General features: G+C 42.4%; 2 protein-coding genes across 3 annotated transcripts in view; both read left to right on the plus strand.

Annotated features, from left to right (window-relative positions):
• Positions 1-1,343: 1,343 nt before the first annotated feature.
• Positions 1,344-7,320, plus strand: igf2a (insulin-like growth factor 2a). The gene is made up of 4 exons (XM_062989507.1): positions 1,344-1,532; positions 3,202-3,340; positions 4,511-4,686; positions 5,881-7,320. Exons 1-4 carry the CDS (start codon positions 1,371-1,373, stop codon positions 6,127-6,129), a joined length of 726 nt encoding a protein of 241 aa, XP_062845577.1. The 5' UTR covers positions 1,344-1,370; the 3' UTR covers positions 6,130-7,320.
• An 828-nt stretch (positions 7,321-8,148) lies between these two features.
• si:ch211-288d18.1 (USP6 N-terminal-like protein) overlaps positions 8,149-16,202 on the plus strand; it is a 58,706-nt gene continuing 50,652 nt past the window's right edge. For both annotated transcript variants that reach the window (XM_062989813.1, XM_062989816.1), the window contains exons 1-2: positions 8,149-8,198; positions 10,504-10,555. The gene's annotated coding sequence lies outside the window, so the exon portion shown is untranslated. The remainder of the gene's footprint in view (positions 8,199-10,503; positions 10,556-16,202) is intronic.

Below are 16,202 nucleotides of genomic sequence, written 5' to 3' on the forward strand. Positions count from 1 at the left end.
TCTGCGATGTGTTTTTAATTTTTATTTAATTAACAAAACTAGAAAGAAAAGATTTCTAATGTTTCACTGATCAACTTCATTGTACTTTGGAAACAGAAACACGTTTAGAATTTGATGCTGTAACTGACTCCAAAAAAGTCAGGACGGGGGCGTGTTCCCCCGTGTTCCCTCCTGTGTTCCATCAGAGTTCCTATTAATTAGGCTTTTTAATGTGTGGGGAACTGAGGACACTAATGGTTGCAGGTTTGTGAGTGGAATTTTTCTCCGTTCTTGATCAACAGTCCGTGCTCGGCGTCGTCTGATTCTCCTCTTCGTGATGCTACATACATGTTCAACAGACAGATCTGGACTGCAGGCAGGTCGGTCAAGCACACGCACTCTGTGTCTATGAAGACGAGCTTTTGTAGTGCCTACAGAATGAAGCCTGGTGTCGTCTTTTTATGCTTTCCGTCTTTTAGTCCATCTGAGATTAACTTGCGCCCGGAGAACTCGGTGACACGTCTGCATGGATTTGATTCATGGCTTAGTCTTGAAATGTATGGCTTGATGCAGCAGTTCACTGTGGTAAGTGACAACGGTTTTCTGAAGCAGACACACACATTTAACAGTTTCTCCGAATTCCCCGAATCTTTTCACAGCATTATGTACGGTAGATGAAGTTATTTGCTATCTTGAAATGTTCTGATTCTTTAATGACGTTTGGAACACAGTGGTGAGCCACAACCCATCATTGCTTGCATAATTCCCTCACCTGTTACCAACTCATCTGCTCACTGTGGAACGTTTCAAAACACTGGCACTTCAATATTCTACCAACTGTTCTCTTATTACTCCACTTTCCCAACTTTTCTGGAGTGTGCTGCAGGGATCAGATTCTAAACGTGTTTCTTTTTACCAAATACAACGAAGCAGATCAGTGATTTCTTTCTACTTTTATCAGGTAAATAAAGATTCTAAAGTATTTATACTGTGTTTTACCAAACGTCCCAACTTTTCAGGTTTGTATTGATTACAGAAACATTCACAGATCTGGATCGAATCTGAAGTCCATTAACATCAGACGTTTTCTACATTTCAGAGATGTGACCTAATGTCCGGTGTGCATTCGTTCACATTTCAATCTGATTCCAAACCAAACAAACAAATCAAAGTTAGAAAACCAGTCCAAGCTGGAGGATCAAACTGGGTATTTTTTTTTACACCGAACTGGGCGGGGCTGTAAAGTATGATTTCTGAATCTGGCAACCCGGTTTGTGTAAGGATGGGGGCAGGAGAGGGGGGGGGGACCGTATATAAAGCCTCTCGCTGCCAGTCCGCCCCCGAGTTTATCCTGAGAACTCTGAGCATCTTCATCATCCAGATCTCCACGAATGCAGAAGCAGCAGCAGCGGTGTGGACAGTACATTTATACCGGAGCTACACTGACTTACTGCAGCACTGAGGAGATGGAACCACGACCACTGAGATCACATCACCCAGCATCTACATCCACATCCTCCTGCACAACCATCAAGAGATACACCACCAGCACGGTGAGACACCAGATCCACCAACACTACACATCAGGCTGTGTCTTCTCAATACCAGGAGAACATCAGGCTTTAATGATAGTTATGACTCTGAGAACCTCCACTAGAACTCTTATGTAGAACTCTTATATAGAACTCTTATGTAGAACTCTTATATAGAACTCTTATGTAGAACTCTTATGTACTTCTAAAGAAGGTTCTAATCAGATCAGATGAGCTTTAAGATAAATACATGACACGAAAACACACCAGACAGCAGTGATAGAGTTTCCTACTTATCTACTGAGTCATGTGAAGTCATGTTCTTCATTACTGGTTCTCAGTAAGAACATAGAACTGATTTAGTTTAAATTAAAATAAACATTAGAAGCAACAGAGACACAGAGCTGCTGGAGATGTTACAGAGCTAAATGATCTTGGGTTACAGTGTTGATTTCTGTGTGTGCTAAAATATCTTATAGGTGTTAAATTACTTCTATAAACACTTGTTGGAGTCAGTGTAGGGTTAGATTTACTCCTGCACACCATGCATTGATTTTAAAGTTGCTGGATTGATGGAATCACTCACTGGTGGCTCCAAGTTGCTGGAGAGCCAGAATTGAATTTATTAAATAATTGTTGGAGATTTGAGAGTCTGGCAGCTTGTAATGAATTATACTGGCTGTAAAGTGTTGGAGATGGTACAGAACTGAATTCTGGCATTATGTGTTGAATTAATCTCCACAGGGACTACAGGTCACTTATTCTGTTATGCATGTCTCAATGCATTCTGGTGCATCGCATTTTACTACCTGGATAGACATCACATTGTTGTTCACCCAGACAAGCTGCTTTAGAAAATGTTGGTGCATTAAAAGAGGATTTTTAATTTTAAATTAATTAATTTTACTGTCTAATTTGAATCGTGAGCTCAGTACTGACTGAACCAGCATTTTTTAGTCAGTCGCTGATTTTGATGTGTTTGTGAAGCTCAGATTTATGATTATAGGTCAAATACGACCATAAATCAAGATTATCATCTGAACAGCCAGTGGCAGACATCACTGGCTCGTAGTTGACGTGACCCCTGGATTGTTTGTCTGCATCTGAACGTGTTATTTTTAAGTCTTGTTTTTTTAATCCTTTAAATAATCCTGTGTGAAAACACAAATGTAGGGGGGTGTGGCACATAGTCGTTCATGATACGAGGAACCACTCCTAGTGCTGAGGGAGCTCCTTAAGCGTGGAATAGTTGCTGCAGAGCTGTGTATTAGGGTTAAACGAGCTCATACACGGTTTATTGGGAATTGTACGACCTCCTACGTGCTTTTATTTCTGCACATCCACACTGTAATGGCTGCTGGCTGTGCACTCTTAAACACATAGCATGAAGTTCTTAAATTAGATAAATGACCTCACTAAAATAATATTGTTTATATATAATGTTTATATTCTATAGACAGGTTATTGAAGACATGTCTCCAGCAGTTTATAAACTCTTACTGAGATCAGTGGACTCTAATGTTCCTTCACTTTCTGATGGACTCAGATGTAGATCTGACCCTATAGCTCAGTGCTTCTTATGCTGCATGTGTTTAAGATTAGGCACAAAACTCTTCCAGATCTCCGTCCCTCGTTTATATGCCACCCAGTGAAATACAGAAGTGATTTACACGTCTTTTTCCTTTTCCAGATGACTTCGACCTGCAGGCTCTTGCTCTTCACGGTGGCACTGTCCCTGTACTCGTCTCAGGTCTCGGCGGAGACGCTGTGTGGCGGAGAGCTAGTGGACACCCTGCAGTTCGTGTGTGGAGACAGAGGCTTTTACTTCAGTAAGTTTTAATACCGCTTTCCACAGTGCATGCTGAGAGCTAACAGGTTCAAACTGGCCACTGCAGCTCAGTTCCGGCTCCTCCGAGTCGAGATGCAACTTCCCAGCTTTGCTCTTTTAAAAGCCTAATGGATGTCCATCGCTCCTCTGTGGGATTATGTGCTGAGTGCTCGTTCTGCTCTGGATGTGCTTTCTGTTTATATGCTTTACATTAATCAGTGGTACCTCGGTAGTTAGGGCTCTGGGCTATCACTCGGAAGGTTGTAGGTTCGAATCCCTGGTTCCAGGGGTGCCCTACAGTGCCTGACCTCTCCACCTCTCCAGCCCGCAGCTTCCAAAACATGTCCAGAAAGAATTTTGTTTGTAAATAGGACAACAGAGGCATTCTATTCTAATCCAGAAAGGCTGTTGATACAGAAGATGAAATTAGATTAGCTTCTGCTCTTCTGGAACTCTCATCTCTGTTGAACAGGGCAAGGTTAAAAGGTGTGTGTAGCTTAGCTGTTCACGTTAGAGGTTTTCACTTTTCTGTGTGACTCTTTGTCTCCACAGACTTTTAAACAGGATGATTTTATTCTATTATTACATAATCTACCACAGTTATAGCACTACTTCTACCACTTTCATGTTTCAATTGTCCAAATAAGTGGTTCTTTGTAGACCTACATGGTGTAGAAGTGTGATGTGGCGCTGGTGTCACCTAGAAACAGTCCAGGAAATGTAATTTCGTCCACCCTAAAAAACTTACATTTGATTGATTGGCTTTTCTAAATTATTCCTAGGTGTGACTGTATGGTAGCTCACAATTTTTGCCCTGCCCTGCCCCGCCCCGAGTAAAGGGTTACGTAATGGTTCCTCCCCAAACATGACTCTTTTTGTTTTTTCTTTATAATGTTCAGGGAGTTTACCATGCTTCCCACGCTTCCTCAGTAGTGGTTTTGGATCTGGAACTTGACAATTTTCTGTTGAATATCAATGTACTGACTTGCACTGATGGGGCATTAATGCAGGAATCCATACGGTTGGAGTCAGAATTGGGAAGTGCACACATATTGTTTTGTAAATGCCAATCTCCAAACACAATGGCTGCAGTAACACAACAGAATGTGCAAATAGGGTGACAACGTACCGTGTAAACAAGTATTCATGATCTCTCTGCGTCTCTCCCCAGGCCGGCCGTACAGATCGAACGGTCGTCGTCCGAACAGAGGAATAGTGGAGGAGTGCTGTTTTAGAAGCTGTGACCTCCGTCTGCTCGAGCAGTATTGTGCAAAACCTGCGAAGTCTGAAAGAGACATCTCTGCCACGACACTGCAAGTCGTCCCAGTGTTACAGACTCTTCATAAGGTACGTACAGCAGCTTATCTATCCCGATCTGCTGCCTGCCGCTCTGCTGAGTCAAACGCACGCTGGGTTTTATCTAGAGAACATCAACGTGAGGCATGTGAGAAATGTGGAAAACAGTCCAGATAACGAGCACGCTTCAGATTTTAAAAACAGCATGTCCTGAAAACTCAGTAGAGCTGGAGACAGACAAGTCCAGAAACTCGTGCTGGCCAGCACTTGAAGTGATGTCATTCTTCAAAGCACCAAAACAAGTGCCGTGCCACATTCTGGTGTGCCGCTACGCCGTGTGGTCTTGGCATGAAAATATGTTAAGCTCTGGCAAGACTGGAGGCCAGCTGGGTTTGAGTTTCAGAACAACAAAAACAAGAGAAGCTGGCATTACAACAATTGGTGCTGCACTTAATGACGCTATATTGATGCTGAGTAGGTGTACAGAGTCACGCTCTCAACACGCCCTCACCACCCTTTATTTTGGCTTTGAAGGGTTGATGTTGGTCCATTGTTGTCAGTAATTTGTTCAGTGTGTTGGCCGCACTTGTACAAGGGGGCAGAAGAGAACAAAAGGCCGACCAAGTGTGTGATATGGGTCATCAGAGTTGCCACACATTATGCTTCATGCCACATTCAAACCAGAGCTTCTCAAGGCTTGTGGTGGCTGATGGGCCGAGCAATGGAATTAAACTGTTTGGAAATGGAATAACCGTAATACATTAAAATGGCACAGGGGCAGCAGGTAGTGTGGATGGCACGTAGCACCAGGCTCCTTGGGACTAGGGTTTGGATTTAACCTCACTATCTCCCTAAGAGGTTCTCACACAACTCCAAAAGCGTGCGAAATGTAGATTGGCTATTTTAAACTGGCCTGTGATGGATTGGCACGCCAAACCTGTTTTTGTGTTTTTTTTGCATTTTTGATTGGTAATTTGGCTGGTTGGCCACACAGGCTGCCAACACAATACTGTAGATTACCAGCAAGCTCTACTAACTTGGATTTAGCCAAAATTATAATAACGCACTTGGGACCCAGATTTAGTTCCATGTATTGGATGTGATTCTGGCCCAAAATGCTTAGTATCATTATAGAATGTATTTTTTTTTAATAACACCTTTAAAGTACAGATCTGAGATGCCCTGCAATGATTGACCTGGCATGTAGCTCATCCTCAATCCTAATAAATTCATTTTCTTTTACAGGATGGCTCAAGAAAGCCCCTTAACGTGAGGCCTCCCAGATATGAGCTGTGGCAACGAACAGCAGCTCAAAGACTAAGGAGAGGAATCCATGCCATTCTCCGGCACAGAAACTCTAAGAGACCTTCTGAGACGATCCCACACCACCGAGATCAGGAGCGGTCTGATTTTCACCGACCCCTCATGCCTGTGTCCAGCAGAAGCCCTCCTACAATAATGTCACGTATCCAAAGCCTGGCAGTCCACAAGTGAATTAAAAAAAAAACCACATTTCGAGGGATTGTACCCCTGACCTTGTTTAACCAAGGCTTTCTTCATGAACCTGGCCTGAACATTGTGCTATCTCCTGCCTAAGAGACGTTAGTAAAGAAAAAGTCAACGTATGAGTGAACGGATCAGGCGAACAACAGAGAGTGCACGTCCAGAACTGTTACTGATAAAGTGCATTCAGCAGAGACTATGATCACAATCATTCCACAGAACCCGACCCTGAGACCGAGAGTCTCATTTGCACCTGTGATTCCAAAGTAAAGACTATCGGGAGTGATTTTTTTATTCAAACGATATTCCCTTACTTGCACCTTCAGCCACCCCTCACCCCCCATGGTGCAATAATGAAGAAAAACATTGGCAGATTGCACAATGACACAATATGGACGATGTAATAATGGCACTATTTTTTATGAACTGCTCCATATAATAATTTATGGTGCTACCTTTTTGGAATGGACTCAACAAAAAGGCTGAAAGCAAATTACTCTTGCCGTGGTGTTAAACTTTCCGTTTTAGGAAAAGGCAAATCGAAAGTGGCTTGACTAGGGAGGAATTACAGCAATCCGAACTGTGCTTAGAGATTCCCGTGCATGGGCTGTGGAGAATGGAGATGTCCATGCTGGATAAGGGGAGCAACAGGGAATACCGCCTTTGAGGACCAAGTCAAGTTTGGACTTTGAGCAAGAGCAATCTTAAAATATCACAGACTTATACCATAATATTCCAGTTTCCAGTACTTCTTACCATATATCCAAAATTCCAGTTACAGCATATATACAGTACAACTTAATGGAACAGTCATTACAAAACCAGCAATAACTTCTTCTTGCATATTTTCCATGTACACCAGTAGTATTCCAGTGCTTTTGCTTGAAATGACATACTTGAATATGTATATGTAATTGGTCTCCAAGGACATCATGTCATTGTAGTCCGAACGAGCATTCTTCTTGCAAATATGAGCCGCCAAGCGTGTTTCTTGGTTCAGATAGTAATGGCACTGTAAAAAGGCATTATTTATTTTTTAAATAAACATATGATCCCAATAATAGCACACACATCCATAACTGGTAGATATGTGTATCGTTTTATTTGTACTGCTTATGTATGTAGTTGCTTTGTACCAAAAAGCCTCTTTTTTAAGTAAAGTAAATGGAAGCTTTACAACTACCATGTCTCACTGTTTATATGGGGTTACTTTATGGGTGTTGAATATCTCCCTTTCCTGATCTTTACTCTTTTCTTTTTGCATATTTGTTCCAAAATTACTTTCACACTATACAAGACGCAAACCACAGTTTTGAAGCAATCAGTGTATTTAATACAGAAAAAGGCTATGTTACACTTGTTAACCCATGTAAAAAATAAGTAATTGCTTCCCTAAACTTCCAACTGCAACCAAAGTCTTTCAATGACTGAAAATCAGTGTTTCATATCAGTGTAAATACATTTTAGGCCACTGTTCTGTGCAGAACTGTCCATGTTTAGCCATATTGGAGGGTCTTCAGTCATGAACTGCCTGTTTAAGGTTCTGCCAGAGCACCTTAATGGGGTTTAACTCAGGACTAAGTTAGTTAATTTTATTATTATTATTATTATTATATTTATCATAGAAGTAAAGGTTGATATTGATTATAAAACATGCAGGAGGTGGATTGGCTACTCTTGAGTGAATGTGTGAGCTTGGCTCCAAATCTCTTCAGGCAAGAATGAATGAACGAACATTCCAGATTCGGTTTAAATCGCTGGGAACCGATTCCCCCATTCCAGTGACTACAAACTAGATTAAATCGAATCTGAAGTGTGAGAGTGTACGGATCTAAGATAAATTCGCGACCTGTCTTGGACCCAGTATTTCCAGGTGGTACGGTATTCACCGCGACCCTTACCAAAACTCGCCAACCAAGAATCAATTCGAAGTGCGAGGAATCGATTCTCCCTGTCCAGTGTGGCGAATGGAATCGAGTGCAAAGATTCAGAGTCGATTCCACGCGCTGTCAGTAATTAGTGTGATTGTTTGAAGCTGCCTGAGGGAGACACTGTTACCGGTAATATTTTACTTTTAAACAGTGTAAATACCGTGTACAACGTTATCAAAACAAAATACGCTTTATAAAACAAAAATGTCACTGCTAATAGATGTTTAAAAGCAAACGAAGACCGAATATACTGTGGTAACAAACAAGCAGGAGCTACTGTTAGCTTGAGAAGGTGAAGAGTCGCTTTAGTGATTCACCTGTTCATTACTACATTACAGGAGGGCACATCACAAAATCAAACAACCTTGCAGCATTGTGGTTCAGTTTTGGCTATTTTCTCTTGGAAATCAGTATTTCTTTAAGGTTATCATGACCCCTTTGATGGACGTCCATAAATTTGGAAAAAGATTCAAGTCAGAACATTGACAAGCCCATACAAGCATCTTCACCTTCCTCATGACAAACTAGTTTAGAGCATTATTTACATTAGCACTCATCGTCATGTTAAAACATTTTGTAAAAAATGAAAACAGCAAGAAAAACATCTGAAAGACAAATATTAAATAATTAACATTAGTATCTTGTTGCAAATTCATCGCTGGCCATTACATTACAGCTTCTTTCAGCATTATGGTGTTTTCCTCCTGGCAGTCCCTTCATAAATCCTTCAAGGTTATGACGACCAGCTCTGATCGTCTGATGTTTTCTTAAGTATCATTTGTTGCTCCAGGACTTTTTCATTATTATAGAATCAGCTCCCACCACCGTACTTCACTGTGGGCTTGGTGTGTGCATATGCAGCCCTATTTTCCCTTCATACATGAATTACTGCCAGAGTTTCATCTGCTCAGTGTTTGGATTTGTCTGGATGCACTCGTGCAAAATCGTTTTTATGAGATTCAGGAGGTCAGGAGATTGGCTAGGCTGTACAAACACCTACACCACCTTCTTTAGAAACCAGTTTGTTGATGTAGACGTTGCTTCAGTCATGTTTTTCAGATGATGTGTAATGCTGAGAAGCAGCTCCATATCATGATGCTCCCACATCTAAACTTCACTTTGGTTGGTGTTCTTGGAATAATTTGAGTAACCTTTCTTTCTCCAAACATGACAATGGTTGCCAAGGGTTTTTTTGTTTGTTTTTACTTAACCAGAATGCATCACTTTAAATGTTCTGATTTGTTTTCTGATTTTTAAATGTGCATCTTTGTGGGTATTTTCTAAAGAAGGTTGTGGTTAATGGAATGAGTTGCACTGCCTGGAGGGTTTGGATGTTTTCCCTGGATCTGTTTCCCTGACAAATTTGGCAAGCTGTTTTACTTTGAACTTTATACTCTTACTAAAGATTTGCATAAAAGCTTTTCAACCAATGACAGGCGTTGTTTATAATGAAACCAGGTGCAATGTGCACAGGAACGTTATTTATTTATTTCATTATTTATTTTATGTGCAGCATTAATGTCCACAACTGGATGTTTTAAAAACATAGTTAATTGTTAGTTAGTTTGTTTTGTAAGTGATTTTAAATAGTGAACAGAGTTTACCATGCACATTGTGAAACGTGCAGATCTTGTGCATTTTTGGTGTAATACTGAACATTTTATGCAGGCAGTGACCTGGCCTGCCCCAGGGGAGGGTAAACCTGAACAAGTCTTTTTTTATAGACTCATTTTCATAAAAGGTAAAGAGGTCAGCACACAGGCACGCAGCACTCCTGTTCAGTAGAATATGTTGCTAAAGTGTTAGTTAGTTAGTTAGTTAGTTAGTTATACAAACCTGTCCACCACATGAACAAAATGCTTTTTTTTAACTAGAAATCACCTCCAGAAAGTGGAATGTAATGTTTCACCTTTATAATCCAGACCACAATAAAATAAGCTCTCTGTAGAAATGGAATTCAGCAGCTCACCCACATTTGTTAGGAGTCCTGTCCCTCTGTGTTGCTAGTTTGGCCGGCAGATGGGGCACAGAGGCGCAGTAGGAGGCGTAATGAACTGTCATGAGCAGTAATTCGTTCCAGGTGGAAGGCTTTCTATGTGTCACTGCTTCTGTCTTTCTTTATCAGTCCGTTGTTGGTACACTTGAAATCTCTGAAGCCGTGATGCCGTATCGCTCTGTCCGGTCCAGTCTGGTCCGGTTTTCCTCTGAAAATCCGCTGGATGTCAGCATTCTGTTGGTTTCTGGGAACTGCTCCCAGTTTGGCGGTGTTTTAGAGCCTCACAAAAGTTGCGTCTTGACATCCCTGATTTCCATGTGTCCTGTTTCAAATAATTTGGCCACATTATTCATTTGCTATTGTCACCTCTTTTGTAAATGGCTTTAATAGTATCTTGAATAAATATCTACTAATGGGTTATGTTTCCTTTACTTGCAGGCGTGTGGTGATCGCAAGGCGTGCCCAGCCCCAAAACTGCTTCTTTTCACAGGTAAGTTGATAAACCCCCAAATTCTGGCTGTACTTTTTATGCAAACGTCAGTAACTTTATCAGAGAAGCAGCGCGTCATCTGGATACTGAACTGTCCTAGTCTTTTGTACCTTTTTTGGTACATTTGGGGTTTTTGGCACTTAAATGCTTTAGAGAGCACAATTAATAACATTAGTCTCCGAGACCTACGTGACCTCACTCACAGTGTAAAAATGTCAGCAAATCTAATGCAGTTCAAAACTAATCTAACCATTTGTGCTAGTAAAGTATAATACAAAATGTTCCAGTAAGCAAATATAAACATAATATACTGGTGATCCAAGTGTTCTGCACGTTATCCAAATATTACCGAAACTCATATAAACTCTTTTGAGAAAGTAATACATGCAACTTTGCTCATACAGAATGTATAGATGGTATACATGTAGTGTGTGTCTGTCTCTGCTATACGTTATTTATCTTTACTGAAGTGTCAGCGATCTGCACGCCTGAACCTGCACTCGCTGCTCCTCTTCATTCCTCATGTAGACCTGGAGACTTTTAAATAGCTCAGATTATTCTAACTATGTTTGTCCTGAAGACGTTTATACACGATGCAGAGAGCGTGAAATATCGTTTACTGTCACGATTATTGTTTTAAAAGCATCGGAGGTTTGAATTTAGTACTGGAATCTTTTAAGTTAGAATCCAGTGTGGGAAATCAGAAAAATAGGACAAAATGAGTGGACACTTTCTGGTCAAAGGAAGCTGGTGGCTTTATATTTTTGGTTGGAGCGCTATTCCCAACAACAATGATGCACCTAATGCACTCCAGAAACCAGAACAGCACTCACTACCATGTTATTACCGTGTTGGTGTCAGTGCAGGTCCACCATACAAACATCATCTGGTCTGTGTGGTCTCTTGATTTGAGAGTCCCGTTCCATTAACAAATGAGGTACAGAGCACCACATGGACTACATTCAGTAATTGTATACCCACAATGTGCATCTGTGTGGAAGGTGTAGCTTATAAATTAAACAAAATAGACAAAAGAATGAAAGTACCGGACAGGTGAACCTAATAAAGAGCTTAGTGAGGGTGTATTACTGTGTTTTGATCAGTTTGGTTGATAGGATCAGTGATCAGCGTTCCTGGATCAGCTTTTCCTCGTGAGTTCCACTGATCTCCCGCTTCTGTCCAGGAAGGAGTTAACGTAGAACAATCCGAGCCCCGGAGTACAGATTCACACTCACACACTGTGCCTGTTAGTCACTCTATTGTGAGAAGTACTGACCACAACTACTGGTGTCCCACTGAGCAAGATATCTGTCACTCGATATGTGGGCACGGATCAAAAACATGCTTATAACCAAACAACTCATGACTCGAGACGACACGCTCAGTGATCCTGGAGAAACAGAACATGGAGCAGGAGCTCGGTTGTAAGAATTAGTCAGGAGGATTGAGTCCAAGAGATGAGTACTACACACCTTCTGGTGATGGGTCGTGACAAGATGTTGTCTACTAGCAACGCGCTAGTGTTTACCATCCACTTACTGTTCGTTATGTTCAGTAGGAACGTGTTTGTGTGTGTTAGACGTACAACCGTACTCGCAAAAGATGAATGAAATGAGAAGCACATTTTACAGGATGGATGATCTTTTACATGCACTTCTGTTTTACTCAAATACTCAAATACACACCCACCAGCCACACCTGTGAGGGATCTGTTAGATGTGGATCTGATGGTGCGTGTGAGGGTGAGGGATCTGTTAGATGTGGATCTGATGGTGCGTGTGTGTGTGTGAGGGATCTATTAGATGTGGATCTGATGGTGCGTGTGAGGGTGAGGGATCTATTAGATGTGGATCTGATAGTGTGTGTGAGGGTGAGGGATCTATTAGATGTGGATCTGATGGTGCGTGTGAGGGTGAGGGATCTATTAGATGTGGATCTGATGGTGTGTGTGAGGGTGAGGGATCTATTAGATGTGGATCTGATGGTGCGTGTGAGGGTGAGGGATCTGTTAGATGTGGATCTGATGGTGCGTGTGAGGGTGAGGGATCTGTTAGATGTGGATCTGATGGTGCGTGTGTGTGTGTGAGGGATCTATTAGATGTGGATCTGATGGTGCGTGTGAGGGTGAGGGATCTATTAGATGTGGATCTGATAGTGTGTGTGAGGGTGAGGGATCTATTAGATGTGGATCTGATGGTGCGTGTGAGGGTGAGGGATCTGTTAGATGTGGATCTGATGGTGTGTGTGAGGGTGAGGGATCTATTAGATGTGGATCTGATGGTGTGTGTGAGGGTGAACGTTCCCTGTGAATAAAGTCGGGCCGGTTTGTTTACCTTCCCCCCGCCGGTGACGATGTTCAGACCCTTTATTTAACCGTGTCGAAGCCCATTTGGCAGCAATTACAGCTGCGAGTGTTCTTGGAAATGTCTCTTCATGGCAGATCCTCTCAACTTCTGCCAGATTGGATGGCGAGCATCAGTGAACCGCCTTCTTCAGCTCCACACATGTTCCACGCCGTTTAAGTGTGGGCTTGGGCGTGGCCACACGGCAACCTTTAGAGACTTGTTCCTTCTTTGACCTCCATCTGACCTCCCTGACCAAGGCTCTTCTTGCCCGGATTCTAAACATGGTCAGACAGACAAAAACTAAAAACTGCACAAAAGTATGTGAACCATGACCATGACCGAACTTGTTCGTTAGCCCCATTCCAATCCCATCTACCCCTCTGGGGAGGCTTTCCATAACCATAAGGTTTTGGAGTGTGTTCGTGGGGGCCTGTTCAGCTTAAATAACTTCTGTAAGGTCAGGATGAAAAGGCCTGGCTCACAGTTGACGTTCCAGTTCACCCCAAAAATGTTGTATGCAGTTGAGGTCTCTGGATTTTCTTCACACCAAACTTCAAACCATCAAAACCATGTGTGTATGGACGTAGCTTTGTGTACGGGGCTGCTGCCACAACGTTGGACGCATGTTATCTTTGAGTGTGACTGAAACATGTCCATCTTCTTGTGTTAGTCTGCTCGGCTCTTCTGACGGCCATGCTGGGCTGCCGTCAGCTTTTCTGGTTGAGACTGGAATGGTTTGTTTCCACACTGGAACACGTCTGATCACTTATGTCACCCTCTTGCGTAATCTGATCAAAGGTAGGACGTTTGCCGTACCGCCCCGGCTACCCGAGCAGGTTGAGAACACGGTGCACGCTGCCGCCCGGGTAGAAGTGTGTCAGAGGTGAACCGACCGCGAATGACAATGCCGGGCTATGGGAACACACGTCCACGCCCACTAATGCAGCCAGACGTTATGTGGCTGAGCGCTAAGTCACTTCCTCTGCAGTTACACATGGACAGACATTTCAGTGAGCTCAGGTTCCGGCCTCGTGCTCTTCAGTGGATCATGAATAGGGGTTGTACTGAGACTAATAACGGTTTCAGCCCCTTCTGATTCAGATCCTGAGCTTCAGATTAATGTGTTTTTTCTCCACAATGGACTGGGTTAAACATGAGGGCAGGGGGTCTAGATTCTAAATAGCTTTAGCATGTACAGTGGAGCACGCTACACTCTTTGTATTCCTCTGCCAAACTCGTCCCTCAGCTCTTGGCACAGACTGTCACACCGCTCGAGCGGCCTTGACTCGTTCATCCTTTAACGAAGCCATCAAGCTTCATTTAACCAGCGTTGTTCGTTATTTGAAATTTAAGACTCTCTTCTTTTTTGAGTCTTCTCCGTTCTGAGATAATAGCTCTCACTGTGGTTTGCTGGAGTCCCAGATTCCTTTAATATGAAATAGTTCAGTCTAGTCTAATTAAGTTAGTCTAATTAAACCCAACTACCAATCAACTTTGTTCAACTGGTTGACTGAGTAATGAAGAGAGCAATCGTTTTGCTAGATTCCTTCTCCAAACTTGAGACTCTCCTGGCGCAGACTGTCGTACCGCCCGTGTGGCCTCGACTCGTTCATTTTTTAACGAAGCCATCACGCTTCATTTAACCGGCGGTGTTTAATATTTAGCATTTTGTTTCTTAAGTCTCATCAAACAACTTGTTTGCTGTCCATGGTCCTGATGAAAACCTCGCCTAGATCTGCTACTGAAACGTCTCGGAATTTCTTTTGAAGTCAGACTATTAACCCGTCACCAAATCATTAGATAAATAACGTGATATGAGTCTCTGTCTGATTCAGACTGGGTAGGCATTCGATAATCACACAGCATCGTCTACTAATAACCAGTCTGTTATATTTGTTATATATCTGTTATGCTTTGTTTATCCTTAACAAGATGGTGCAGCCAAGCCAGGGACGCCCTACAGAGCCGTGTGTGCAAAGTTCTTCTCAATAATGTAGAAATGTCAAATGGAAAGTATTTATATTCTCTTAAACTTGTACGTTCCTTCTAACCAAACCGAAGAGGAAAAGGACGTCACAATGTGCACCCCCAGTGTCACGGTATGGCCAGGGTGCCAGTGACCTGATTAATGATGATTGGTACATGCTGCCATCCTGACCTTGTCTTCATAGGGACGCTTCTGCTCGTTTTATCATGACAGCACCATGCTGCTTCTGCATGTCTCACAACTGTGTGGCTTCAAAGTAAGTCAGAGCAGGCGCTAGACTGGCCTGCCTGCAGAACAGATCTCATATTAAAAATATGTGGATCAATACTCAACAAGAGAGACTGTTGAGCTGCTGATGTGTGGAGCTTCATGCTTCATGTCAAGGTCCACACTTTATTAAAAAAAAAAAAAAAACCTTAAAACAATAAAAATGTGATAATTATGCAATATCGAAGAAATCAGAAAGGGGTGCAAATACTTTTTTATTACACTATAGACGTTTTTGGATAATTCCACCATTTCTTTGACTCCTGAACCCACCCAGGTTATTAATAACTGGGCTGACTTCATGTTTGGTACCAAATACTAAGAAATACAGAAATCCGTGGAGATATTCACTGGTTCGCTGGTGCTCTCTGAGTTTTGACCCCAGCTGTATACGATCACCAACTAAATTCCAACCATGAGTCCAAGAATCTCTCAAAACCTTCATTAATTCAGACGCTTTTTAATCCAGTTGGGTTGTGAGTTCTTCAGAGTTTGATCTTTCCAACTTTTGAACCGTGAGCTAACAAGCGATGCCAAATATTGACCCAGGCACGTCAAACATCCCCATTCCTGTGTTGTATCCCCGTCCGGCGCGGTACCTCAGCGGCTCTTCGGCCGGTCGCTCGACCCCCTTCCCTCCCAGTCAATCTTTAACCCAGTCTAGATAGTGTGTGATGAGAGCCAGAGATAAGGTGCGCAGTTTAAACAGCAGAAGAACCCATGACATGAACCCTGGTGTAGGACCTGATTTTATTATCTCACATCAGTTCCTCTGGATTTCATGTTCCTCCGTCGTCTCGATTGAGAAGAATGAGCTCAAGTTCAACGTTAATGTGCTTCTTCAGACCACCTCAGTGTTTTTGGGTTTGAGTGACGTCGGTCCAGGTTTTCCTGGCCAAGCCGAGCACCATATCATCCAGAAATTCAGCATTTACATTTACAGCATTTATCAGACATTTTTATTCAAAATGACTTGCAGTACTGTAACAGTATACAATCTAAGCAAATGAGGGTTAAGGGCCTTGCTCAAGGGCCCAACAGTGGCAGC

Source organism: Trichomycterus rosablanca, chromosome 27 (assembly GCF_030014385.1).
Source record: "Trichomycterus rosablanca isolate fTriRos1 chromosome 27, fTriRos1.hap1, whole genome shotgun sequence".
Taxonomy (NCBI): domain Eukaryota; kingdom Metazoa; phylum Chordata; class Actinopteri; order Siluriformes; family Trichomycteridae; genus Trichomycterus; species Trichomycterus rosablanca.